General features: G+C 39.4%; 2 protein-coding genes across 14 annotated transcripts in view; one reads left to right on the top strand and one right to left on the bottom strand.

Annotated features, from left to right (window-relative positions):
• WIPF3 (WAS/WASL interacting protein family member 3) overlaps positions 1 to 22,820 on the top strand; it is a 40,996-nt gene extending 18,176 nt beyond the window's left edge. For 10 of the 11 annotated variants that reach the window (XM_026103833.2, XM_026103827.2, XM_064506256.1 and 7 more), the window contains 5 exons: positions 12,495 to 12,627; positions 13,840 to 13,968; positions 15,545 to 16,279; positions 17,537 to 17,683; positions 18,354 to 22,820. In XM_026103833.2, coding sequence (XP_025959618.2) covers positions 12,495 to 12,627; positions 13,840 to 13,968; positions 15,545 to 16,279; positions 17,537 to 17,683; positions 18,354 to 18,547 — 1,338 coding nt within the window. In that variant the 3' untranslated portion in view covers positions 18,548 to 22,820. The remainder of the gene's footprint in view (positions 1 to 12,494; positions 12,628 to 13,839; positions 13,969 to 15,544; positions 16,280 to 17,536; positions 17,684 to 18,353) is intronic. The other variant, XM_026103836.2, reaches the window with a different exon arrangement.
• A 750-nt stretch (positions 22,821 to 23,570) lies between these two features.
• The window catches only part of SCRN1 (secernin 1), a 37,735-nt gene continuing 34,712 nt past the window's right edge, over positions 23,571 to 26,593 (bottom strand). For all 3 annotated transcript variants that reach the window (XM_064506253.1, XM_064506254.1, XM_064506255.1), the window contains 2 exons: positions 24,160 to 24,319; positions 23,571 to 23,884 (listed from right to left, as the gene is read on the bottom strand). In XM_064506253.1, coding sequence (XP_064362323.1) covers positions 24,161 to 24,319 — 159 coding nt within the window. In that variant the 3' untranslated portion in view covers positions 23,571 to 23,884; position 24,160. The remainder of the gene's footprint in view (positions 23,885 to 24,159; positions 24,320 to 26,593) is intronic.

Raw genomic sequence — 26,593 nt, 5'->3', positions numbered from 1 at the left:
GTGCAGCTTCGAGTCAGATCTCCAGCTGGTGCTAAGGTTGCAGCATAAAATCTTCTAATTGAGGAATCTATGACAACCTGCTACAGACCCTAGATTCTTTTGCTAGGAAGTTATTTTCTAGAACTTGGCATCTGTCTTTTACAGTTGCTGAACTGTCCAGCTGTTGTTGCAGCTGCTAAATTTACAATTGGAGGATGGAAGAATGAAAATTAAAGCAGGGGTGTAGCTTTGAGCAGACATTCAAAACAAACAAGTTTTACTTGATCAACACCCAAAGATGCTCCAATGTAAAGAACACTGTGATTTTTATTCTTTTATAGTGATATAATTAAGCCAGAGTAACATTTAAATGTTAGCAAATAAAAGCTAGGTTGTAATTGGTGTATTGAATTGCAGTCAGTCCACTAGTTTAACTGATTTGGCTTATATTAAAAAAGAAATATTTGTGTGTAGGGTGAAGTTTTAGAATCCTCTTGTTTTGTGTGGCATCATTGATGGGTGCCATAGACTTGTCTTGCTTTTCTAATTACGTAGATAATAGCTGTGCTGTCCTCTTGCTTTCATTATAGGAAGTTTGTTAGCAGACGTAGTCACTACATTACTTGTTTTTTCAGCACATTTTTTCAGTGAATATTATAAGCCATGGTCCCAAATGATTTTGCAGTTCTAACTTCATTGAAATCCTAGGCAGTGTTGGCACTTCACATTTTTGCGCTGTTAACTCCCCCTTAGGGCAGAAAAAAGTTAGGTTCTTTCTTGTTATTTTCAAACACTTTGAACTTGAAGATATTCTGTAAGTATTTGTACTGAATTCTACTCACTGCTTGCAAAAGTTGTTGCAGGGCAGTACTAAAAGGATTTGTAGATGGTTTTCAAGACCCGCTAGGAGCCACCTGTGCCCAACAGCTGAAAAGCTACTGGTTGTTAGAGCATATTTAAAAGGAAATCAAATGGATTTTGCTGTAGGGAATGGTAGGGTATCTGCAATAGCAGATGTAGGTATCTGAGTCAAAATGTAAATATAATTAACTGGATTAATTAAGTGTGTCTTCAAATGCCTGCCATTGGGGGGGGGGGGGGCGCGATAGAGATGAGAGGGATGAGTAGACAGAATAAAACTATGCCCCCAACATATTTTCTGGCAGTAGCTTATAGAATTAACATCTTTTTGCTACTCCTCTTCCCCTCTGCTGCCAATAAAGGAAACTCAGAAATGAGGTGTTAGGATTTTTGTCCTAAAGCTCTTTCAGTTTTATGGACCTATGTGCTTCATGTAGGTTTTTTTTTTCTTTTTTTTTTTAAATCTCTGTATTCCTGCAAGACTCCCTTTTATTCCACCTCCATTTATTTTACCCCTTTTGCTTTTAGTCTGATGCACGAGACATTCCAGTTAGTTTTGGTTGTCATATTTCCAGAAGCAGATAACACTACTAAGACTGATTAGAAAGTTTCTCTGGTAAAGTTCCCAAGAGAGGAACAAGAGAGAATTTTGCTTTGATAAATCATGTTCGCTTTTTAAGTGCAGTGAATGCTGCCTACTGCTATGCTGCCTTCGTCTATAGGAATGAATTCCTAATGTTATGTTCAGTCATCACATATTTAAATGTTAATATTGGAGGAAGTGTGTATGTGTAGCAGGCCTGCTGGGTTGTGTCTTATTCAAAGATGTTTGTTTAATGATTCATATGTTTGTGGGATTTAAGAAAATATTTCTATTCTCCTTAGAGTTGTTATTGTTAAAAAACTCTTAGGATAGAAATTAACCCCAAAACATACAATGAATCAAATGATTAAAGCCAGTAGAGTAGCACCAGGAGTTGGTTTGCCTTGTTGGCATACTAAAACGTAGGAGAGCTGGACAAGAAAGGACTGTGTATACTTCAGTGGGCGAAATGCGAAACTTGAAATAATGCGGAACGCTAAACTAGCCCATAGGTTAATCCTAATGGTTTACTGTGTTCTTACTTAAAAAAAAAAAAATAATAAAAAGGAAATTTCTGTTGTAGATGAATATATGTCAGTGTTTACTGATTTTGTTTTTTTTTTTTTAATACATACAATACAAACTCAGAGGAATAATTCCTCATTGTATAACACTGATAAATGCATAATTTAAAAAGAGATAGGCTTTCCAATGTTAAGGAAAACATCAACTGATGATTTTCCTTGAGGAGATTTTTTTTTCTTCTCCTTCATGGAGTTATCAGAGTATGAATTTTGTTGTGCTGTCTCCCCCATCCTTTCCAAGACATTCAGAGAACTACCATGCTTATCTGAAGTTGTGTGGGAGTTGTTTTTGCTCCTATCATATTTAGTGTTACTGTTGTTTGGAAAGAGAAATAATGATGTATGTAAAATAGCCTGGCAGAAGAGAATGATGATTTATGTTAATTTGATTTGGTCCTACCAAATATAATCAGAAAAAGAATGTGTGTATATATGTATGTGTATACCTAAATGTGTGTGCACACTTGCTAATTATTTATTGTAAAAACAAAGGTCTTTTCTCCAGTTTTCATTCAGACCGCTCGATGTACAAGCATAACACTGAAAGCTTAACACAACAGTGCATAGTGCCAATTCCAAAATATTTAGGAATGTGTATATTAAAAGTTTATACGAGCTGTGAGTAAGATGATATTTAATACTTTGTCATGAAGTTTCTCATTCAGGAGATATTAAATCATAATATTTATTGCTGCTTGGTGGAAACATACCAGAGCGAGAGAGAGTGCAGGCTTGGTAATTATTTTGGTGATGGGCCACCGGACAGACTGTGCAAAGTGCTGGACAAGGCATATTTGAAATTCGTGAGAATGTTTTATTTCAGGCAAAATAAAGGAAATGGATTTATAGAGTTTTAATAATGTATGACATCTCACGTCATTCTGTTTTCATGAAAAAGTGAGGAGCAGTTAGGCAGAAAAAATGAGTCTTATGTGGTTTATTGACTTTATTTTCAGATAGTGGAAGAGTGGGCTTGCACAGTTATGGCATCTTGAAGCATTGCTGCTGCAGCCTTCTGCATTTGTAACCACAGATACAAAAGGATATGTATGAGCTGTGAAAGGTGGGGAAGAAATAGCATAAAGAAGACACAAGTACTAGGGTGGCATTGCTGAGTGTATTTTAGTTGGACAGGTACAAGGGCATGTACTGCATGTATTTGCATGTGCTAATCCTCCTAAGTGCTTTACTTACCTGGAATCCCTTAAGTCACTACTTTTAATGTATTTAGGCAGTGAGTTCTGTTTCACAGTTTTTCTCATAATGGCCTGTGTTGTATTTGATGTCTGAATGGAATAGAAAGCATTCAAATTTATTTTTCTTATTCTGGCTGTCTACTTGTTCATCTGCATGGTTCATGTATCACTTTTCTATGTTTAATGGATAAAAGTATGGGAATTGCGGTGTGTTCACAGAGGTACCATAGCTAGCTGTAAATGATAAAGCACAGACGCTAGAAGAAGTGTAGCTGCAGAGAGCTGGCTGGTAGGTTGGGTTGCCTTCCTTCCCACAAGGCATCATTGCCCCGAAATACCACTAGCCCTTCTGTAGTATATGCAGTGGCTACATGTTGAACACCTTTTGTCAGTTAATATTGCACTTGCAGCCTTTTAATTAAAACAAAACTCAGAATTACAGCAATGCTTGAGTTAATCGTCTCTACATGGCTGGAATGTGACACTGCAAGAAATTTTAGTTTCTGTGTTAACCTGACCATAACTTTGCACTGATGCTAAAAGGCATTGCAGAACTATATGTAACTGCTACACAGGTTACAACCTTACTGGTTAGGGTGGAAGACATGCTATTCTTAGAACAGAGCTAGATTAAATTGTGATGTACATAGGTAGTCCCAAGTTGTTGAATATTTTGTTTTCACTACTCGTAATAGCTCTTGTCATGCCAGGGACCCTGCTGCAGTAAAGAGAGAATAAGCAGAGGTAGTGTCGCCACCTCCCACTGCAGTACTTTGAGTCTTGCTCTGTTTGACATTTTCATCATAATCCCAGAACCTGAGGTTTTCTTGTTTATATAAGAATTTCAGCTTTTTTTTTTTTTTAAAGATGCAGAGGAAAATGTGAGAATTTGGATTCCAAAAATTAAGAAACCAGAAGATGAAATTCAAAATGATTTTTGAAGTCAGTCCCAGGGTGCTGTTACCTGGCTTGTGATCTTTCTGAATTGCTGAGGAATGCTTTACAATAGCCTAGATTTTACATTGCCTCCATTTTGGTGGCTTATGTTACTGCATATTTAATTTTCTTTTTTTTTAAAATGAAAGAACTGCCAAAACTTGTGTTTAGAACGTGGGTGTCAGGAAGTTAAATACGCACTGAAAAGCTAAATAGCTCAGCAGGTATAATCATCATATTGATTCTGTTGCATTTTTGTGTATAGATGCAAAAATTTAGCAACCCACACTGGAAAATTTTTAGTACACTCTGTTAGTAAGCCGGCTATTGTGATTGTAGCAGGACTGAGCCAACCTTTAAATATGCAAGATTTTACATTGATCGAGTGATGCTAACATAAAGTGAGGAGGGTTTTTTTTGGGTGCAGTAATGTTCATTGCTGGTGGTGATTAAATGGACACTGGAATAAAGCTGTAGAAGAGAATAATTCCTGCTATGCTGTTTTTTTTATCTTTTGTTCCTTGCCATTGCCTCTCCTGATACTTTCCAAACAGGTAGAACGCTAGTGCAGAAAAGGCACTGATATCTACTACCATTAAGACACCTCGTGATTTAGACCTGCCAACGTCAAGATTAGGCAGTGGCAGAAATGCAAGGAATGGATCTGTAACGACGTTCGCCCAGCACTTCCCTTGGTAGCGTTTGATGAAGGAGCTGAGCGTGGACACAGCCTATCTAAGTACACACATTGCTCGCTGACCTTTTAAACCTGGTAGATTCAGATTATGGAGCTTTGTGCAACAAACGCTGAGATCATAGCTAATAATTTAGCTGAGTGTAGATGAAATCATGAAACGCTGGTGCTCTCATTCTCCTGAAACAATGCGCTTATTAGCTGCCAGGAAGCGATTTGGCAGGTCCCTTCGTTGGCTGGGTAGTGGCCTTGCATGGGGAGTGTTTGAAGCTCAGCTTTTCTAGAAGGCTGCCAGAAGCTTTTCTAGAAGGCTGCCAGATTGCAGTGTTTACCCAGGTCCACCAAGTGCCAAGAATTAATTAGTCTCCTACTATGCTACGGAGCAGAAATACAAGAAGCAGCTCTGATCTTGTGATTGATGTGCAGGTGGAGTCTTGCACAGCGGTGAGGTTTCCCATCATTGAAAAGCTTTAAATCAGAAGTGAGGGCTCTATTGTGAATAGATGAACTGGAACTCACCCATACCATGTCTTGCAAACTTCTTTATAAGCAAAGAGTTTAAAATATTTTTCTTCCTCAGGAAGTAATAGGCTTTGGTTGTTGAGATTTGTTGGATTTTTCCTTAAGCTGGAAGGGGTTTTTGCTTTGATTATTTTATTTTATTTTTGACAGTGCATGAGTGAAACCACACCTGATACATAATTTAAAGCAAATACAAGAAGGATGACTTAATGTTTTTCTCTATTTTGCTTCTGGTTTTTGCTTGCTGGAAACTAGGTTTATTTTATTTTTTTAATAAACTCTTGTTTTTGTTGCAATTGCATTTCTCAGGATATTCCCAGGAGACACTCAAGCTGCCAGTTTGAGAGTTCTCTGTAAAAACAATGCTCTTGCCTGCTGGGCAAACTGCTTCTGCTGCAAGTTTAGAATGATGAATTCCTAGCATAATTGTAATCTAGTGATAGTGGACTGATCTTGAAAACAAGTTCCTCCAGTGTTTCAGGTTTCATGTTGGACTACTAAACCGTAAGTGACTTCTGTAATCCTATGCTATATCATGGAGACAAACTGGCTGGGCTTACACTGAGACTTCTGGTCATCTTCGATCTTCTACCTTGTTCTTAAACAACCTCATTCTTTGAATTAAAATTATGATATTGTAGTTTGTTTTAATGTTTTGGCATCTTACTGTCGATATTTTTTCTGTAAGTTTTGTTTTCTAAAAGGACACAGTCTTTTAAAAGTTGAATTCATTTAAATACATCAGTGCTGATACTTACAGGCATCTCCTTATGGAACATGCAGCTTGTGGTTCAGTGGAAGGAAGTTATGGAGTAAGTTGCTCATTAACAGGTCTCCCTTGTTCCTGGTCAACTCTCTTTCCTCATTAGCGTTCCCAGAAGGGTATTTTAGCATGTTGTTGCACCTTTCCTGTACAGTGGTCCCTCAGTCGAATATCACTGCAGTTTAAGACTGTTGTGAGCCCCTGTCCTGTGCCTGCCCTTCCTCCAAGGGAGCAGTAGCTGTATGGCTGAATGAGGACCCAGTCACCGCCTCTCCTGCTAAGAGAAGCTTGCTGTGCCATATGGGCAGTGACAACACTGATCATCCTTCCTCAGCATGATTTACCAACCCCCCAAAAGTTGTGTTTTCCTCTTGATACTTGTTCTCAGCCATCTCTGATGTGCTGCATATACAGTGTTACAGCTAGCTTTACCTTTATTGTCCTCTTCCCTGAACAGACCGTATTTGTCTACACCAGGATTCCAGTCGTTGTTAATACAGGAAAAATATTTGGGTTTGTGTCCTATTCTAATTGTTGAAACTCTTCCTTTGTGCCATGCAGGTTCCTGGAGTTTCAGTTGTTGCTCACCGTTTGGGCACCATTTTCTCAGACAGACTTGTCACTGTCATGGCACTGACTGCATTGCCTACCCAGCTATTGCTCTTTTCATCGTGCCTGTTGTTTTATACACTGGTATTAGTTATCCATTGCTGTGTTTGTAGACTTACTTTTTCTTTTAGGAGTAGAGATTTCATTGATTCCCCTCAAAGTTGTTGTTGCATTGCTTAGGTTAAGTTTGGTCTGTGAGTTGGGTCTGGTTGGATGCCAGGGAAGGCCAGTGCTGGTCTAGGAAGCCCCTTTCCATGAATGTCTGTCGCAGTGATCAAACACCCCCAGTCCTAGGCCTTTCTGCTGGTCTTTCATTATCTTGCTCTAACTTCCTTCCCCTTTCTTACCTGCTAGAAAAGAATAAAAACTGAGGTGCTGCAGGCTGCGTTGGTGAAGATTCTCCCCCTCAGCCCATGTCTGTGCAGGTTTGCTGAGAATGGCACCAAAAAAAAGCGGGGGGGGGGGGGGGAGCAGGGAGCAAGGGTTTTTCAGAGTGCCCTTAAACTCTTCTAGAAAAATGTTCACTGGATATGCTGGTATCTGTGCTTGATCTCTGCATCAAATTCCTCTTTTCTCTAGGGGGAAAAATTAGGGGTGGGAGAAAGGAAGGAGAATTGACACCAGCTGCACAGAAGTAAATGAAACTGCCAGCAGAAGACAGCTCTCCCCAGCTTATCTCATACTGTTTTGGTTTAAATTCCCTCTTGTAAAGGAGGAAGTTGAACTAGGGACGCACCTATCCTTGTATTGATTTTACGCACCTTCTGGCAAGTTCATTAATTGTATGCAGTGAATCTTTTGTTTCCATTGGTTTTCATGCATGCCCATAATACAACACTGCTTGTCAAATTAAATGATTGATTTATTTTTAATTCTGTCATTATACATCTGACCAAATAGATATTGTTGGGAATAAGCCAAATATATTTTGACTTCCTCTTCTTCTTCTTTTTTTTTTTAACTATTTCAAATTAACTAACTAGTTCAAATAAATAAGTAAATTTTCTACACAGCTCTACTTACATTATTAACTATAAAAAGTGACCAGGAAAAGGTATCCACAACGATATAATTTATTACACATTAGGAGTATAAAGTGATCAAGTAAAAGAGAATATATAGAGTGTCTTTGGATGGAATCATGTCTTATTTTATGTTATTTATGGCTCCTGTTATAGTGATAGAGTGCTGGATCCTCTTTTCCCATCGGCTGATGAGTTTATTCTGAAACAAAGGTCCATGACTGCCTAGATACGGGATTCTCCAGAAGGCTGGGTGTACAGTTTTTGCTGCAACTGTCATGTTTATGAAAATCTACACTACCCTGAATTACCCAGCAAATTGAATAAAGAACTTATTTAAAAATCAGAGTAGACATATCCATCCCATTTATGGGACTATTTAGGCATCCATTGTGACCTGAACTACCTACATGGAGTATGGAGGATGTCCCCTTTTCTGTACACGGGGCTGTTCTTTAAAATCTGAATGATAATGTAGTTCTTCCCTATAATTAGTATTGCCATGGACTTTTTTAAATGCATGTTGCCTTTTGCACTCACATCATTTTAGAATCTGAGCATGTGTACTTCTTAAATATTTTAAGTATCAGAGTAGTCCAGAGAGTAGGTAGTGCTCGTATCCATTTTGCAAGATATAAAGTGACTTTCCCAAGGTTATGCAAATATCACGGCAGTAATGTCCCCAGAAATAGAGCTCACTGTCATGGACTTTACTCAATTTTCTTCTACAAAGCCTCTCAGCTCTGAATTTCTGCCAGATGTAGCCCAGTTTAGGGTATTAAGAATGAGATTAGTTGGGGCCTAAGCCTTGTGTGGTCTGTATACATCATGTAAACAGAGTTGTGTGCTTTACAGAAAGCCCCTCTTCCAGAAAGGATCCAGCCTTCATCTGAAAATCAAGAAATAGGTAATCTCTTGCTGTCCTCAGTGTTTGCTCCAAGGCATAATCACCTTTGCTGCTTATTTACGTGCTTTCTAATTGGAACTTGCCTGGCTGCGTTTTACATTAATTTACAAAATGTCTTTCTGCTTAGTTAACAGACTCTTAGTACTTACCATGTCCCTGTAAAGGCTTGTATATTCTACAGGCAGGTCAGCCCTCGGTCTTCTTCAGGGCTGACTGATCAGATTGAGCATCTCAAATCTGAGCTGTTGGCTCCAGTTTTCTGAATCTCGCTTTGGCTCTCTTTTGTGCACCTTCATTTTATCGACATAATTTTTCAGATCTGGACACCAGAACTGAAATTGTTATTCCAATTTTGCTCTGATTGTTTTTCTGTAAAGATAGTATATGTCCGAGAAGTATGCTGTAGCCCAGTGCTAGAAGGTCAGGCTGACTTGCTTGCCTCCTCCCATTGCTAGAGCCCACTGATAGATTGAGACTTGTGGCAGTCTGGATACAGGCTTTCATTTCAGAGGTATGGCCTGAATTTTTCATCTGGTAATTTTTAGCTTAGTGTTTGGCAAGTGTATCATCTACGTATCTTTTTTTTTCTTTTTTTCTCTCTCCAGTGTTGAGGGAATGTGTTTTGGTTTGTTTGTTTTTGTGTTTTAAGCGGCCTCAGGTTGCAGCAATTCTGATCTCTCATTATCCATTATCCTGCCAGTTTTCATTATCACCTGCAAATTTTGAAATGTTTATTTCCGGGTCATTGATGGTTGACATTCTGGAGTATCACTCTAAATTTTGTAATTTGATGGTATTTTCACATTGACAAGTGCTTTGGAGATCTGTCATGTAACCAAAACATTGAGCCTATACTTTACTGAATGGCATAGCTGAGAGTGTGATTTTAGGACACTGAAGACAAAAATATGAAATAGGTGATATGGAAAAGCAAGTGTTTCTCATATGTTCAGCCTGTTTATATGTGTGATTTGTTCCATTCCATTTCAAAGTATATATTAAATATGCCATTCTTTATGTTTGAAATAGTAGCAGAATAATGTAATGGTTACTTAGGAAAAGTGAACCCACTGTTCCCTTTCCAATTCATGTAACCAGTATGTATGGAATAAAGTATGGAATTTAATTTCACTGTGTGTTACCTTAGGCAGCTCTGGCATCTGGTAAAACAAATGATCTTCACATTCTTCTCTGCTTCCCTTTTGACTTTCAGTGAAAGACTGAGGTGTTTCTTTTCCTGTAAATAAATGCCACTGCTTTATTGATGGGAGGGGGAGGGAAGTTCTCCAAGAATGACATTCTTTGTCTTACAGCTGTGTTTCCTCTGTGACTCAAAATATATCTGTCTTCCTTCTTAAATGCATCTATTTCATATGATTAGGACTGAAGACTTAGCCCCCATAGGAGTTCCTCTCTTTAATTTTTTTCTTGATGCACAGCTGGTTATTATCTGTTCTTGTGCGACGGACTGCAAGCATAATGTGAGTGTGAATCCTAATCAGAGGAAGGAGAGTTCCTTTCTGACTGTGTATCACAAAGCAGTATGGTAAAGGTGTGAATTTGCAAAGGCAGGACACCAACATGAGCCAGTGGGATACTTCACTGGGGAAAGGATTCTTGGTGTGAATTGGCACAGGCCTGGAAAGCGCAGGCAGCAAACAAGAAATCCGTAGGAGCTCTGACTCCTGTGCAACCAGGCAACATTACACCCCAGACCATCCTGACTTCGTAATGGAAAAAGAGAATCCGTATCAAGCTACTCAGCAGCTAATCAATCACCTGAGTCCACCAGGCTGGGCACGATGGATTGTATCTCTTACATACAGTAGGAGGAAGAAGAAACAGCTGGGGCATGGGATGGGGTTGTACTTGAAGTAAGGGGATCCGTCTTAAGATGATGACTACTTATTTCACTGCATTCTGGGCTTGCAGAATACAGTATTTCCTCTTTTTTATGTTAAAAATCATGAACAAATTAATATCTTCCTCCTGTTAGACTGATATCAAGTCAAAGGTCACTTGCCAATATGAGCTGCCACAAGTGGTGTACTTTAGTCTAAAAGCTATTTGCATATTAAGAATTTTTATATTTCGATATCCTACCTGCTCAGAAAAATAGCCTGGGGAGACGGAGTGGACAGCTGGCATAATATACAGACACTTGAACCCGGAAACAAAAACACAGCTGCCACATCTAATTTTAAACATAGGTCTTGATCAGATCCCTCTAGATCCTGATTGCCAGGCTACGGCAAACTCATGCATGGGAATAGACGTGAGGTTCTAGATCCTGGTAAAAGGCTTTTATGAGAAGGAAAATTACCCTTGCTCCTGTTATGGTATTTCCATTTTTCACAGTAAGTATTGTGAACTTAAAGAAAATGTGAATGAAAGTAGTTTCTGGCTTGTACTTAGTCTAAAGTGGCTTATACCATGCAGCATTTCAGAGCTGTCATAACGGGAATTCATATTTGCTGTCTGTAAAGCACAAAGGCAGATAGCGCTGCTTCAGAAATTAGGAAATGATATAACAGTGTATTTTTTCTATTATTTTCTTAAATAACATGGTTACAGTATCAGTCACAAGATTATAATTCAGAGTTTTTACATCAGGTGTCAGGAATGCAGCTGGCATTAGTAACAATCTGGAGTGCCATCTAGTGGATCTGTGCAAATCGATTTTGGTTTTTTTGGTTTTTTTTGTGTTTTTTTCTAACCTAGTACAAAAATAACCACAAGCAACATCATAACAGTATAATTTTTCTTCTAAGATTAGCAGGTTAGACATTTTATTAATTCAGCAGCTGGTAAGTATTTTCAAGCTTCTGCTTTGCTTTCAGAATGCTGTTACCAACTTTTTTTTTGTTGCTTTAAAGTATGATAGTATTGTTGTGCTTTACTTTATTATGACTATGATGCTAAAATTAAGGCTTATAGAAACATTTCTGCCATTTGTCCTTTTAAGGACAACTAGGTAACCTATAAGAATTTGCTGTAGATATGGAAACGTGCAACATCTTGCACCTGTGATGTCAAGATTCTCTGGCTGTTGTTAAACCATTCTGTTAGCCACAAGATAGGTTTGGAAATAACAGCTTTGCTGGGTTTTATGTGCTTCAAGATAAGCAAAACTTTTGAAAGCAGAAAATACTTCTGATTTTTTTATAATAAGAAACCCAATAAAATAAGAGAATACTAAAGAATAAACATATATTTTGATTTTTTACAGATCTTTAAACCTGCCTTTCCATTTATGGGCCTTAGCTAGGCTAGGAAAGCTATTACAATACAATCGTACTGCTCTAAAACAGTCTACTTAAAATTGTCTAAGTCCCAAAAACGGTGAGACAGTAATGATAACATTCAAATATAAATGCAGTATGTAGTTAGCAGGGTTTTTTTCCATAAGAACAAATGGGTAAAACAGAAAGATTTTTGTTCTAAGGTGGCGTATAAAATCTTTGTCATAAAGCAGCATAAATAGAATGGAAAGAACTAAAGAGAGAGGCAAGCAGAGCTAGAGTTGTAGGGGAGAGACCTAGTTGTTCAAAAAGCAGAGCTGGCCAAGCAATAGATCAGATTTCATTTAAGCCTGTCTCCTAATTTCTTTTAAATAACGCTAACACAACTAGTAGTAGATTGGTGTTATTTTTAAACTTTCAGGTTTCCTGCCTCTTACACAGCTGAAGCTGCTCTTGTTGACTGGATCTGAAGGTTTTAAAATGACAGCTGCCAGGGATGGTTTATTTCAAATTTTCTATCCCAGGTTCATTTATGTGTCCTTTCTCAGCATTTATTTTCATTTGTGCCTGCTGTCTCATGCTCTTATCTTCAACAGACAAGTTCAGAACTACCAAAACTGCGAAAGGAAGACCAAAAAGCACGAAGTGCGCTGTTAGCTGATATCCAGCAAGGGACTCGCTTAAGAAAAGTGACTCAAATCAATGACCGAAGTGCACCACAGATTGAAAGTAAGCGTGTAGCTCTGGGAAGGGTCTCTGGGTGAGCTTTGCTGAAGTCTTGGTTGTGGAGGTCGGCTGGGCTATTTTCAACATGAAGGGCAGTTCGTCAAAGGTCAGCATCTTCATAATACTTTAGGAAGTACAGAGGGAGAGTTGAATTTTCTAATCTTATATCCCATTCTGAGATTAAAAAAAAGACTATTAACAATTCAGAATAAGTCTATAATGATATATCACCTTAACCAGCATTCCTTGTTCAAAAAAGTCCATGAATGATGAAACCCATGAGCATTTTTCAATGAAATAAATGTTTAAACCGAGAACTGTCGGCTCAGGCAGAAGAGTTGTTCTTTACTAGATACAAAGAATAAAAGATGCCAAATTCTAGAAGCATAAGTTTAATTCCTTTAAAACAAGAATGTTTATCTTGATGTAGGTCTCTCTTAGTTAGGAATACATGTTTTATCAAATTACCCATCATTTAAAAGTAGGGAGAAAATTAACTTTTAACAAATTATAGAGGTTGCTTGAGTCTTTTTTTTAGTGTTTGTTCTCACCCAAACCATTTTCCAGGCACCTTGCTAATGGTAGATTTTTTTTTTTTTCCCTAGTGTGATAATGCTAAAGGAAGTATCTTGAGGATAGTGGGTAGAGGGGAAAGAACATATGTGGTAATATGCATCTGATCCACAAATGAACAGAGCTTAGGTGAGCTGACCTAATGACAGAAAGATAGGGTTCGAAGGATTTTGACAAGTTTGATCAACTAAACCCTTCTTGACAAATGTTTTACTTAACCTCTTCCTATCAATCTCCATTGAGGACAAGGCATTCCATTGCTTTGCAATCAGTGAGGGAGATTCTCTAACAAAAACAGTGGCATTTTTTTATAATTTGTGTATTTTGTCACTGCCTGCTGCCTTTTGAAATTGCATAAACACCTGAGAGATGACCATTTTCAAATGTAGTCTAACACAACTTCTTGCTGGTGTTATCACTGATGTGGGATTAGAAATCACCAGAGGGTGCTGTGCTCCAAGACGTTGGTCAAAGTAATGGTAGTTCGTTGCAGCAACAATTAACTTTCTTGCTGAGTCAGTTTGAAGAGGAAAAAGTCTGGTCTTGGCAATGTTTGTTAATGCTATATTGTTACATGCTAAGTCATAGTACTCTCAGAGCAAGGATGAAATGGCTTTCTGATATATTTTCTTTTTACAATAGAACCCAAAGGAACTAACAGAGATGGAGTTAATTCAGCCATTAACAAAGGTGGTTCTCAGCAGCCTCTGGGAGGCTTATTTGCTGGTGGCTTTCCTGTTCTCAGACCAGCAGGCCAGAGGGACATGCCAGGTAAGGGCTGCTTCTGTGTGTGGGGAAAAAAAAAAAAAAAAAAGAATAGCTGGAGAGAGCTAGGGTTTGGAATAAAAGTACTTTTGCAATAGCTTTAGTTAAGTGTTTCTTTTTTTTTTTTTTTAACCCTTGATTCATCTTGTGACCATAATAGGCTGAATTAATAATGTAGTTGGAAATCATCTTTCTAAATCTCAAGTGCCTTCTTTCTTAAAATGTAAATAATAAGCTATCTGTATTCTAGATAAGAAAGAAATTTAGTAGACTTTATATAGTTTTAATGGAGACTTTCTATATTAGTTTAATGTAAACTTTTAATTGTGCCTCAAATAGAGTGTTGAAATCTGAGCTTACCAGCTTCAACACAAAAAGTAAGTCTCATTTCCTTCCAGTCGTTAGTGTGTATTTCTATGGGGTTACACATTTGTGTGCTGCTTCAAAGATTCACACTGAAGATTCCTCCCCTCTGGATTTTATAAGTACAGTTGTGATCCAGCAAGGTAATTTATTGATCTGAAAAATAAGGGAGCTGGCACTTGACAAGCACAAAACTAAGGCATGTGTTGGAGACCTACTGCTCCTTTCACATCAAGGAGTGCCAGCATCATGAGGGGTGGACTCTTCGAGTCCCAGCGATGATCTCAGGCACTGTTAGGCAGTTGGTACCAATTCAGGCAGCACGGAGCATAGTAGGTATTTGTAGGGAAAGGCAGAGCTTGGCTCTACCTTGTGTTCCTTTTCTGGAAGACAAGCCCGAGATGCTCAGCCTTGCTTGTGATTGGGCTTGCTCAAATAGCTCCATCTGCAGTGGTTACTTTGGGTTGTTCTTAAACTAGGAGCATACTAGGACTATATGTGAATATAGAATGAATTACCTTTCTGACATCTTGTTTTCTGAAAAATCCTTGACATTTATATAGGCAAGTACAATATGTAAGTCAAGAGTCTTTGTGTGTTTGCTGTTTAAAAGGAAATAATATTTGAACCTATGCCTTCTTGAAAGCATTTTAGGCACTATTTTAGTGCCTTGGTACTTTTAAAAACTGGGCTTTTATCCATGGGACTGAGATAATTCATATTTGTGTAATTTTTGTGTGATTTTAACTTTAAGCAAGTGCTTAATTTTAAGGATGCAAGTATCTATGTTGATGTGTGTCAATCTACTTGTATTCTTAGAGGCCTTTTCATTGGGTTTCTTGTGTCCTCCAAGCAGACCATTCCTCCATGTTCAGCTGGCCGTACTAGTGAGAGATGGGCTGCTACAGAGAAAAGCACCTTCTCCTTAAAATGTTTCATGTTACTTTTACTCGAGGGTAACTGAGGAACTGTGACAGGAGCAAGGTCTCTCTGCAGGCTGTTGTACAGCTAAGCACAGAAGCGGCTCCGCAGTTCCCAGTGCCACATTGCCTCCTGAGCCCAGCGTGCCTGTTGGGCACATGCTGTTTTGAGAGCAGACTTAGTGTGGGGAGACACTGGGCAGACAAAGATGAAGAGTTTGCTTTTTTGCGCTGTTTTGTCTGATGACTCGAGATGAAATCCTGATGCCATTTTGTGATGTGTAATACCTGTTTTTCAGCTGGGAGGTTTGGACAGCTTCCTGGGGTCCGAGCAGCGCCTCCCAAGACTGCAGCCCCACCAAACAGCACGGCAAAGGCGGGCAGTAACCCTGTGCATCTGCCCGATGGTCCGAAGGCAGCTGCCCTGCCAGAGCCGCCCAGCACTTCGCGGCCCGGCCCGGCCCGGCCCAACCTGCCTGCCCCTCCTCCACCGCCTCCTGCTGCCAGCAAACCTTCCCTCACTTTCCCTCCTCCGCCACCTCTTCCCCCTCCGGTGGAAAGGCCTTCCAAGGGGATAGCGCCCGGCTCCACTCCTCTGCCACCACTCCCTTCTCCTCAGGCTGACAAACCTGCAAAGTTTCAAGCAGCCGCTTCACACCCACCCCCGCCACCTCCTCCCTTGCCCCCTATGCTCCCCTGTGGATTTCCAGGCAGGACGACTGACTTCTCTGCTGCTCATTCCTCTCTACCTGAAATAAGGGATTATCCACTGCCCACACCACCCCCACTGCCATCCCCTCTGCCCACCACACGTTCCCAGTCCACAAACAGGCTCTCCTTCCCACCCTCCCCAGCCTTTAGCAGTGCTATAAGCAGTGGTGATGCGCCCCCTCCACTGCCCCCCAAGTCTCCGCACTTGCTGTCGCACTTGCATAAGCCTAATATTCAGTCGCTCCCTCTTCCTCCCACCCCCACCCTCTCTCAGCCAGCGGTGGTGGTGGAGACCAGGAAGAAGAGACCAGGTCGAGGCGCAGGTAAGAGCAGCATTCAGAGTGAGGCTTTAATCTGCCTTTGGCTAGTGGGGGGAATTGCAGTGACAGCTAGAGAGCCTGCAGGGGTGGGGGTGAAGAGTACACGGAGCAGCAGGGTGAAGTCCATCACGTGGGAGGAATGAACGCACTAGACTTGAAGCTGTTCTTACTGTTTAATCTGTGTTTCTTGGAAGCAACATGCTTTATCAGCAAAAGCAACATTCTGGGACTGCCGGGCCATAGACAGGTAAAGACAAACATGGATGCAATCCTCTGCCTTTCATCAGAGCAGTGACCAGTGCCTCCTGTGATCAAGTTGGTAGGGCCAAAGGCTTCTCTCATTACTCGGGAGGTGGGGATATTAGCTGGTCTTTCTTTGAGCAGATGGTTAAGAGGAACTTTCTTGGACTTCTCTTGTATAATGAAGATAAAAAATGAGTCTAGATCTGTGTGGGTTTGAGAAATACAGACAGCTACTTAATAAGGAACATCTGAAGAGTATGTTCTGTACCCTGCATCTTAGCAGCCACACATCAAGAGAAAAATTTTTGGTTCCCTTTGACAGCAATGGGAAAGACCATGTAAGTACAGGAGATCAGGTGCTTAGAGACAGTGATTAATGACGCTCAGGAATTGCCTAATGAACTATTATTTTGTCAGAATGCCTGTTCCTAATGGATGTTTCCATCAGATTAGCCTGCCTTTCTCTTGGCTATCTGTCTAGGGGGAAAGGCAGCTCTGGGAGGAAGCTAACTTGGAGGCCTTGGGCTCCCTTGCCCTTCGGCAGTTCATGTGCTAGGGCTGCACTGAAGATGTAGATTTTGAAGGCCCTTGCAACTGCTGAGTGAAATGCATAAGAATAGTGGTAGTTCCACTGAGTAGCTGCCAGAGTGCCATGAAATGATTCTGCTTTAGAGACACCGCCTAGTGATTTTTCTGAAAGAAATATGTTCATGTGAAAGTTGAAAAATAGTCTTCCCCTCCAGAATAGGACAAAAACAAATTTCAAACTGTCAGGCTTTTCCCAGAACTAGAAATAACACACTCGAGTCAGCTCAGATGGTGACTTAAGTTTAAAAGTTGATGCTATAAATCTGTGGCCAGGCTTGGCAAACTGCAGTTACCCTACAATAGGTATCATAGGTAAGTTTGCATGAAATACTGCATTCCTTCTACACTGTCAGTTTTTGTGCAAAGCTTACTATTGGTTTTGTTAAGTCATGATGATCTTTATGTGCTGCTCTGCTTCCTCTTTTTAAGGAACTAGTGCTGGGAAGCTAATGACTCCTCCACAGCCACCAGCAAGATCACCAACAACTGAACTTACAAGCAAGTTTGGAGTCTCAGCCTGGGCAACAGTTCATGACCCTTATCCACCTCTTAGAAATGGAAATATGCATATCATTGGTAATATTATCTAAGTAAGATCTTTTAGTCTTAGTTTAATGATTTAAGTACAAAAGCTTGTGTCTCAGACCTACCAAAAAGTCTTTCGACTTGTTCTCATGACAAGAACAGCGTTGCATAACTAGGTGCATGGAAACATTTTGTGCAACCCTGTACAACGAGAGAATATAAAGGTTTTTGCACAGATGTCTTGAACCATCCAATAGACAAGAAGAGAATGTACTACCTGCAAATTTCTTTAAGACGGTGAAAAGCTTACATTACTAGTCTTAAAAACAGTTCATGGACATTTAGTAGCTTCAGTCCTATAGAATGGAGACTGTTAAGAACTGCTTAGCGGTCTGATGAATTGGCTGTTCATTCTTCTTTGTAACTAAATTGCTCTAAAACCACCTAAGAATACATCAATCAACCACAATATCATCAGTGTAGAAAACTGTAACAGTAGCCAGAAGCTTTACTTCCGTTAGTACCAGGATGGCATGTGCAATTCAAGTCAGAAAAGTAGGATGGCTCACAAAAGTACCCTTCCAGATAGCTTACATGGAGTGAGCCACTATGAAATGCAGGGGAAAATTCTTCAGCATTTTGAATTGAAATTACTTGTGGCAATCTTTTTTTTAATAACTGTTTAACAATGACTTATGTTTACTTCTCTGAAACTTCCCAGATGACTTTGAATCTAAATTTACCTTCCATTCTGTGGAAGATTTCCCCCCACCCGATGAATTCAAACCATTTCAGAAAATTTATCCCAGCAAGATAGCTAGAGGTAAGTGTGTAAACATGAGGAGGTCTGATATTTATCCAAAAGCATTAAAAACAGGAAGTGAAAATAAAGAACACAGACCAATGTTAAGATGAAAAACTGGTTGCTACCGGTTGCTACCACGTATACAAAGAGGACTGGGATTTGTTACAGTGGTAATGAAGAGCAAAGATTCAGTAATGAAGTGTTTTTCATTTTAAAATGTTAGTGCCAAAAAAATAAAATGAAGTGGGTTGGCATGTAGTTTAATTGTATTCTTTGCATTAAGTTACAGAGTGCCTTGAAGTTGAAAACAATGTAATATAAAAAGCCTGCTAGTGAGTTGGTTTTCTCTGTTCATAAACTTGTGAAATCACAAAGGAAAGGTGGTTATATCTTATACCGATAAGAAATTTTATATTTGATCCACATATTTCATCACGTTTTCATTTAAATCCTAAGCATGGTGTTTAAACACCTGAATAACAAAGGCACTCAGTACCTGAACCTCCACAGGAAAGTAGGGAATGACAGAACCTTGCTTTGTTTGTGCTTAGCTTAGAAACTTATTATCAGGTCACTGTGGAAAAAGCAGAAGTTCACACTTCCAGCTTTGAAAACTGGCATTTGAAGGTGCCTAAAGATATCAGGCCTATATTCTGCTTTTTATAAAACCCTGTATTTTCTCTATTACTAGAGCAACTGTTTATCACCAACTCTTCATTAAGTTCTTCCCTGTCAAGGTACTTTGCATTGCTTTTCATAGCAGCTTAAGTCAGTCTAAATCAGCTGCTGTGGTTCCCCCACCTGCCCTTCCACTTGCACCTTTATGATCGTATAGCAAGATGATTTGATCACAGACTTTTTTACTAAAGGGCTACAGACCATGAGCAATATATATCAGTTCAAGGGCAGGAGGAGATAAATGCAGTATTCCTTACTTGATTAACTGCTGTGGAACTACATCCAAAGTATGTATCCAAAATATGTATTTATTTACTCTGATTAAACCTGTCCTATCTATTTACAGATCCCTCTAAAAATCCTCCATTAAGAACACATGTGAGATGAGAAGAGTCTTCTGATGCTCTCTGGATTGGAATTAAAAATGGAGAACATCAAGATAATATATGAAATAGAAGGGGGTCCCCTTTACAATGATAGAGATTATATTTGAATCACAAGTGCTGCAGTGTTAACATTTCTATAAACTGGAAGAGAAATTTAAATGACGCTTTTTGAACTAGCCTATGCACCACAGGAATGTTAGCACAGGCTTTTAACTCATTGTATATATGTGGATATTTTTTTAAGCAAAGCATCCTAAGCTTTAAATTCTTTGTGGTGTTCAAACGATTCTCATTTTAATCATGGCTGACATGATACCTCAAGTATAATTTTTGCATTAAATGGCTGTAGTTCATTTTTCTCCCCTCCATCATCATTTTTTTTATTTTGGAAACCCTCCAGAGTTATTTCTCAGATATTTTTCAATGAACTATCAGAAACTAATGTGATACCTTTAGTCTCTTTGTATATTTCTTCGCTTCTTGTATTCTGCCTATCCTCAAGTTGCAGCAGAATTGCACCTTCATCAACAGATGGGCCCGCAATCCTTTTCTCACTGAGCACAAAGAGGGAGAGGATACTGGGGTGCAGCTGTTCTTTAGCCTACCTCCTATTGATCACACAGCCTTATAGGATGGTAAACACATCTGAAGGTGCCCTGAAGTATGTATATAAGGGCATGTGTCTTTTGCTGCTGGCAAGGTGGATATTAACCATGTATGTGACAAGTTGTCTTTACCCCAGCAGGAGAAAAAGGCTTTTGGAGCCTGTCTGAGAAGCCCAACACCTACATTTTAGAAAAGCAAGTGAAGCTACTATTGTTCACTCACATTGAGCAGCAATGAGGATGCATTGTCCAAAACAACACATGGAACAAGCAATCCACAAAGTGGTTGTTCCTTTGAATAGAGTTGGTTGAGAAAGTAACAGCCTATTAGGGAACAAGATTCAAGCTTCCACTTTTAATGTGCAGCTGGTGGTGAGGTCTTTGGATCACCAGTGTTCAGATCTAGGCATCAGGTGTCTGTTTCCAGCAAAATACTCCCTACAGTTTTCCTGGGTAGTTCAGTGTGACTGGTTCACCAACTTGAATAATGGCATTGCTCTGTCAGGATGAGCCTGATAGTAAGTCAGGCTATTTAAGGTTAAGATATTATTTACATAATTTAAATTCCTCTCAGCAGCAGCTGTAATAAACATAGGCGACAGGTAAAGATCCTTCCCCATTGCCATGTCTTTGAACAGCAGTATTTGGGAGAGGTAACTGCATCCTTATATCTCTCTGCTTTTTTCTTAGATGTTGCAACAGCTCAGCTATGCTGTGACTCCTGCACCCATACGCATGCTTGTGATGTGGTGATGGTGTAAGGGTAAAAAAGCATTTGAAGCTCTTCCACTCACAGGACTCTGAAGTGTCATTAATCTTTTTCCAGCCCATCACAATACCTTGCTGTTCTTCATGTGAAAAGGAAAAAAAAAAAAAAAAAAAAAGTAGTGATGCTTTGACCAGTACTTTCTTCCACCAGTATTATAGTTACTTGATCAATATGCATGAAATATGGTAATAAGCAGGGGGTCAGCACATACACTGCTTCTCTTGAACAACTGCAAAAGTTTAATAGTGCATTGAAGAATGTTTTGTTACAGTACTATTAAAAGTGACATTGCTGGTCCTTATCTGTATTTCAGATTTGTATACAGCTGTGTAATAACTACTGTTATAAGGATTTTAAAGCTATTCAGGTATCTTCTGGCAGGTGGTCTGAACATTAAAGGAGAAAAACATTTTACTCCTACTTTTATTATGAATAGAGGTATTTTAGAAGCAAAGAACATCTTTTAGATATTAAACTGGAAAGCCTGTGCACACTTGCAAATGTTAAAAATGCTTATGTAATGTTAGTAAAGTGCTATTTGAATACACACTGAATCCCCACTGCTGAAGATCCATTGCAACTTCAGAAGCTGCTAGCACCTGAGCGTACAGGGACTCACACTGTAACCTAGCAGGAGTTAGTCCCACTGTGTATCCAATGCACTTGCACTGTTCTGAGCCACAGCCATGCTCAAGACCCAAGGAAGTCTCAGGCCACAGGGTGGCTCTGGTTTTCTCAGAGTTGTAGGACTAGTGATTGCACTCAAGCATGTTGCTGTAGCCCACTGTTTATTTTTTAATGCACTATACAACTGAAGCAAAAGCAATATACTACTAGAAACTCACTGCCTGGATCACTGTGCCAAAATCAATTTTAGTTGTCATTGAACAGCTCCCAAAAAGGACAAATTCCCACAAGCTGATTGCAGATGGTTGTTGTTTTGCTTCTTCTCTTAAAAAGCAGGCAAATAAGATGTTGTTAGCTGGAACACCCTCCTATTGCATTTTGCCTCCCTCCCACCTCCAAAGGTTGGAAGGCTGAACTGTGCAGAAGAGCAGTGTGAAGTGATGCATCCTAATCTCTGTTCTCTGGCTGGGACAGTCATTTTATCCCTCTTCTCTCCTGTTCACAAATACCCAGCTACTCCTATCATGGTGCTAAGCTCCCAGCAAGCAACAGCTTTAAAGTTCAACTTGCCCTGTGTTAAATAAACTCTGATTAGGACTATTTTCATTCAAAGCACCCTTTCATTCCACAAGTGGATTTCATGGGAAATCTATTTACTTAATTGTGGACTGTTAGCGAAAGCACACTGCTCTTTCAGCTAACTTCATCCAGGACAAAACCATCCTAAATGGAGTGTGCTCCTTGCCATCACTATTCTGGCTAGGAAGAGAGAAGTTAAGGTTTAGTGTTTATTTGCCTATTTTCTCTTTCCTTTATCGACAGTTTCAGAATACCTAGGCATAAAAACTGAAATTAATAAGAAAGATCTGGCCCTCTACAGCTGTTCCTGCAGTAGAGAGCATGAGAGGGGTATCTTGTGTGAGAAGACAATGAGGCAGGCCATCAGAAAAAAAAAAAACTTCATGTTTACTTTCTTCAAGTGAACAGGCTCAATACTTTCATTTTCAATTATCAGTATTGTCATATAAGGCAATACTGAAATAATGATTCTGAACAGAGTAACTTCATTAAAAAAGTATGAGAATTCAGTGTGACAATACCACTGTGCCTGTATTTCCCTAATTCACAACTCTCTCACAGTTTCAAGTTGAAATGTTGCCTTCTAGAGGAGCTTTTAGCTCCTTAAAAGTCTGTGGTTTGTAATTATCCCCATTCCTGAACAACAATGGATTTGAACTCCATATGCTAATTTCTACCTATTAAAAGTATGGACTTCTTGTCTGTTCCTCCTCCCATTAAAAAAGAATATGACACAGAACCCAGTGTTTCTCAGCTTCATTCTTAAAGTATTTGCCCATCTCACTTCCGGAAGAAGAAAACGCACAAAAATCAAGTTCATCTGTCAGTCTGTCAAGGAAGGGAAACATGCTGCAGAACTGCACTTGAGATAAGGAAGCGAAGACAGACAGCCAATCTAAGCTTAACCAGCTGGATCATTAACTCACTGGCACTTGATGTACTCTTCAGCCATGTATGCTCGGCCCTGAGATCACGAGGAATTGTTGAGCAGTACAAAGACAAATGGAGACAGTAGTCAGGTGCTGAATGACGCCCAGCATCTATGGCCCTCAAAAATATTCCAAAAGTTGTAGGTCATATATAAATGGTATCTTAAGAGTCAATTGGTTATATGTAGTTGCCTTAGCTGTCCTGGCTGGCTCTGCCTACCATACCCAGCAGTAGCCAGCTATGTTACAAACACACAAACTACTTCAAGTTGTGAGCAGGTAAAGGCAAAACCTCCCCCGGGGACCTAATTCTGGTCATTTTTACATGCATAACATCAGATGCTGAGTCACTACAATCAGATAAGCCAGTACAGCAAGTTCAAGAACCAGGACTTACTTCCCTTTAAATCCCCTTTAAAACAGGGTTTTCAACTCTACCATTCTTTGTATGAATTATCAAGAAGGGAAAAATACAATGCATGTTAGCTTTGCTGCAAGCCTAGTCCTGAGCAGTAGAGAAAAAAAGTTTGCTTTCAAGGATGATATGGCAGTTATCCTGATGAAGTTAATCTTTGCTTTAATTGGTTGCCCAACATACATATTTAAACATTCTGTACTAAGTTAGCCAGCATGCACACAGTAATTGGACCAGTCAGTGACTTTCTCCTTTCACTATACACACACACACACAAACAGAAACACCACATGATTGGACAAAGAAAAGCAATTTGTTAACCAGATACAGCTACTAAGGAACATTTTTTTCCTCTAGAAATGTTTTTTTTCCTGCAAATTCACAAGTGTGAAGACTTTCTTTCAAGGCCTGAAGAACTTTGCAGTCTTCCTGTGAAAAGGCTAACAGTATCCACTGTGGCTGAAACGAGATAACATTGGTTTAAAATTGATTCCAAGCAATAGTAAAATTGAAAACAAAAAACTGCCCGCAATATAACATAGGGAAAAGGGACTTTGGGGACAATCCAGTGAGATGCACTGAGGGAGAAAGGTTGCTTTGGACCTGATCCTACACACCCTTAGTTTGGTGTAAAAGAAGAAGAGGATGCTCAGAATTAGATCCAACATCTTGCATTCGCTGATACCTATTGGTATCAGAAACTCAGTATCTAAAGAATTAAAATATTTGCTTACTTCATTTGAAGAACTTAAGTTCTGTGTCAACACAGTCATAGAAAAGATCCACTACTTCAGCAGCATCCAGAATCTCTGTACGAGTAAGGATATCTTCCATCGCTTCCAAGCCTTGTTTTTCAAGGTCTAACATAATCCTCATCAGCTTCTGGCCTTTATCCTAAAGGCAGGAGATGACCAAACTGAAATAACCATTAAACTAGCCCATTAAGCATTCTTACTATTCACTTTTATTAGGTGGAACCTTTTAAGTCTTTTTAAAGATGAGGAGAGGAAAAATAAAAGCCTCTTTGAATACAGACTATTTCTGTTAATAGTTTTTTGGACAGTCAGAGGTTAATAGCAACAGTGCTTGATACTCTATATATTAAGAGCTGTAACAAAGCAGTTCCCATGTTTAAAGCCAGGAAGGAAGGAGGAGAGAAAGATGGAGAGCAGAAAAGTGTATAAGGATTATACACATGAGAAGGAAGTAAAGCAACTCCTTAAACTAGCAAGCCAGCAAACAGAACTATTTGTCAAGACTAGAAGCCCTGAGGATTGTACGGCTCATAGCATGTACACATGTACCCCTCAGATCACCATCTTTACCTGAAAGATAATGATTAGATCTGAAATGATGTGTAATGTAACAGCAGTAAAACTCCAGACACCAGGGAAGGCTTTCTGTGTCATTCTGGCTTACTTGTCTTCGTGTTTCTGGGTAGGAAATCTATTCCTGAAGAAGGTATCATTTTGTTTTATCCAGAATTTATTTAAAGCCTTCTTAAGTTCTTAGGGGACCGTTTTAATGGAGAAGTGCTGTTTGTTTTGTTTGCCGCTTTCAAAATTGAATTCCGGAAATAAGAGGTTTAGAATAAATGATGGCTCTGAGCTTTTTTCCAGGATTTCATACTGGCATTTCTGCAGAAAGATCAGGGCACCTAAGCTAAGCTGTATACTATAAAAACTGGCTAGGTGAGAGCGTAAAGCCTAGCTAAAACTACAATTCCCTTTCTAACACAACTTTTGGTGTCACATTGCAATGCTTTTTGCTTTAATAGAGAAGAGCCTACCAGCTAAAATGCCCCTTGTGGAAATTCCCTACTAGGTTTCCCTGAATCAGCATCTCTATATATAAACTCAGAAATGCTATGAGAGACAGTTGCACATTGACTCAGTGTTACTGCAGAGGCAACAGGTTTTTCAATTGAGCTATTCTAGGCAATTAAAACCACATCTTGCCAAAACTGTATTTCAATGAAGGTCTTGCTAGCAGAGGTTACCATGGTTTCCTAGATCACTAATGGACAAGTCTGAATGGTGTTACGCTCTCAGAAAGTCTCTGACCTACACAAATATGCAGAGTCAACCCTGCTCCACAAGGATACTGCAGGAAAGCAAGTGTGCTGTGAAAGCTCAAATTGCCGGAAATACTAATACTAGCATGACTGGCTTGACCTGCGTGTTCTCTCCCTCTGTTTTACTTCCTCCTTCCCATATACCTAGGCATTGCTGTACAGTACAAAAAGTTTTTAGTATTTCAAATAAAAAGCTGAATAGTTTTCAAAAAAACGGACAGAGGGGACCATAAAACTTCTGTGATGCCATTACCTCAAGCCAAGCCATCATCACAAAATGTTTTGGAGTTAGTGCTCTTGGAATTGTGTACATTTACGTTAGAGTGCACGGTCAGCATACCCAGGCCCTCATCCTGCCATAGTAAGAATTAGAACATTCTAGTGACTAACAACATATTCACTTCATTTTTCTTCTTTTTCAAGGAAAGATAGTGAATTTAATAACCAGCTATCCAGTTTACTGCTGCAGTTGTAATTGCAACTGTAAAAGAACAGTTACTGGACTACTTATGCTATGACAGCTGAAGTTATCTATCAGTTAGAAAAGCTGTGCAGACGGAATAATCCACTTCCTGCTTTTCTTTATTCTCATGAGTGAAGTGAATCACAAAGTGATTTTGAATCACAAAGTACCCATAAGTGTTCACCACTGAAGAATTTTATGCTAGAAGGTTTTCAGTTCTCAGGTACTTGGTGCATGACATTGGAAAATGTCCCTTCTTCCTGTATGGCATTTAAATTTGTTAAGTTCTCACAAAGTAATGCAAATGCACACACTAAACAGACTTATAAAAACTGTAATGTGCAATATATTCTATATCCCACATTGGACTAGGATCCAGCATCCAATAACCAGCTAGAAAGACTCAGTGCACAATGGGTATTGAACAATATGCTGAACTTTGTAGGGAAGTCCTGCAGCTTCCCCATCTCTCCTCCTGCTGCCACACATATGAACAAGTTAATCAGCTTATCAGTTTATGACTTTTCACTTTCTGAAAGTGATGGAGCAGAGCAACATTCACAGGATAACTGAAAAAAACTATGTGGAATCGTTTCCCCCTCAGAAGGCATCAGGATGATGCATCCTTATT

Source organism: Dromaius novaehollandiae, chromosome 2 (genome assembly GCF_036370855.1).
Source record: "Dromaius novaehollandiae isolate bDroNov1 chromosome 2, bDroNov1.hap1, whole genome shotgun sequence".
Classification (NCBI taxonomy): domain Eukaryota; kingdom Metazoa; phylum Chordata; class Aves; order Casuariiformes; family Dromaiidae; genus Dromaius; species Dromaius novaehollandiae.
This window is presented reverse-complemented; position numbering and strand designations above follow the sequence as displayed.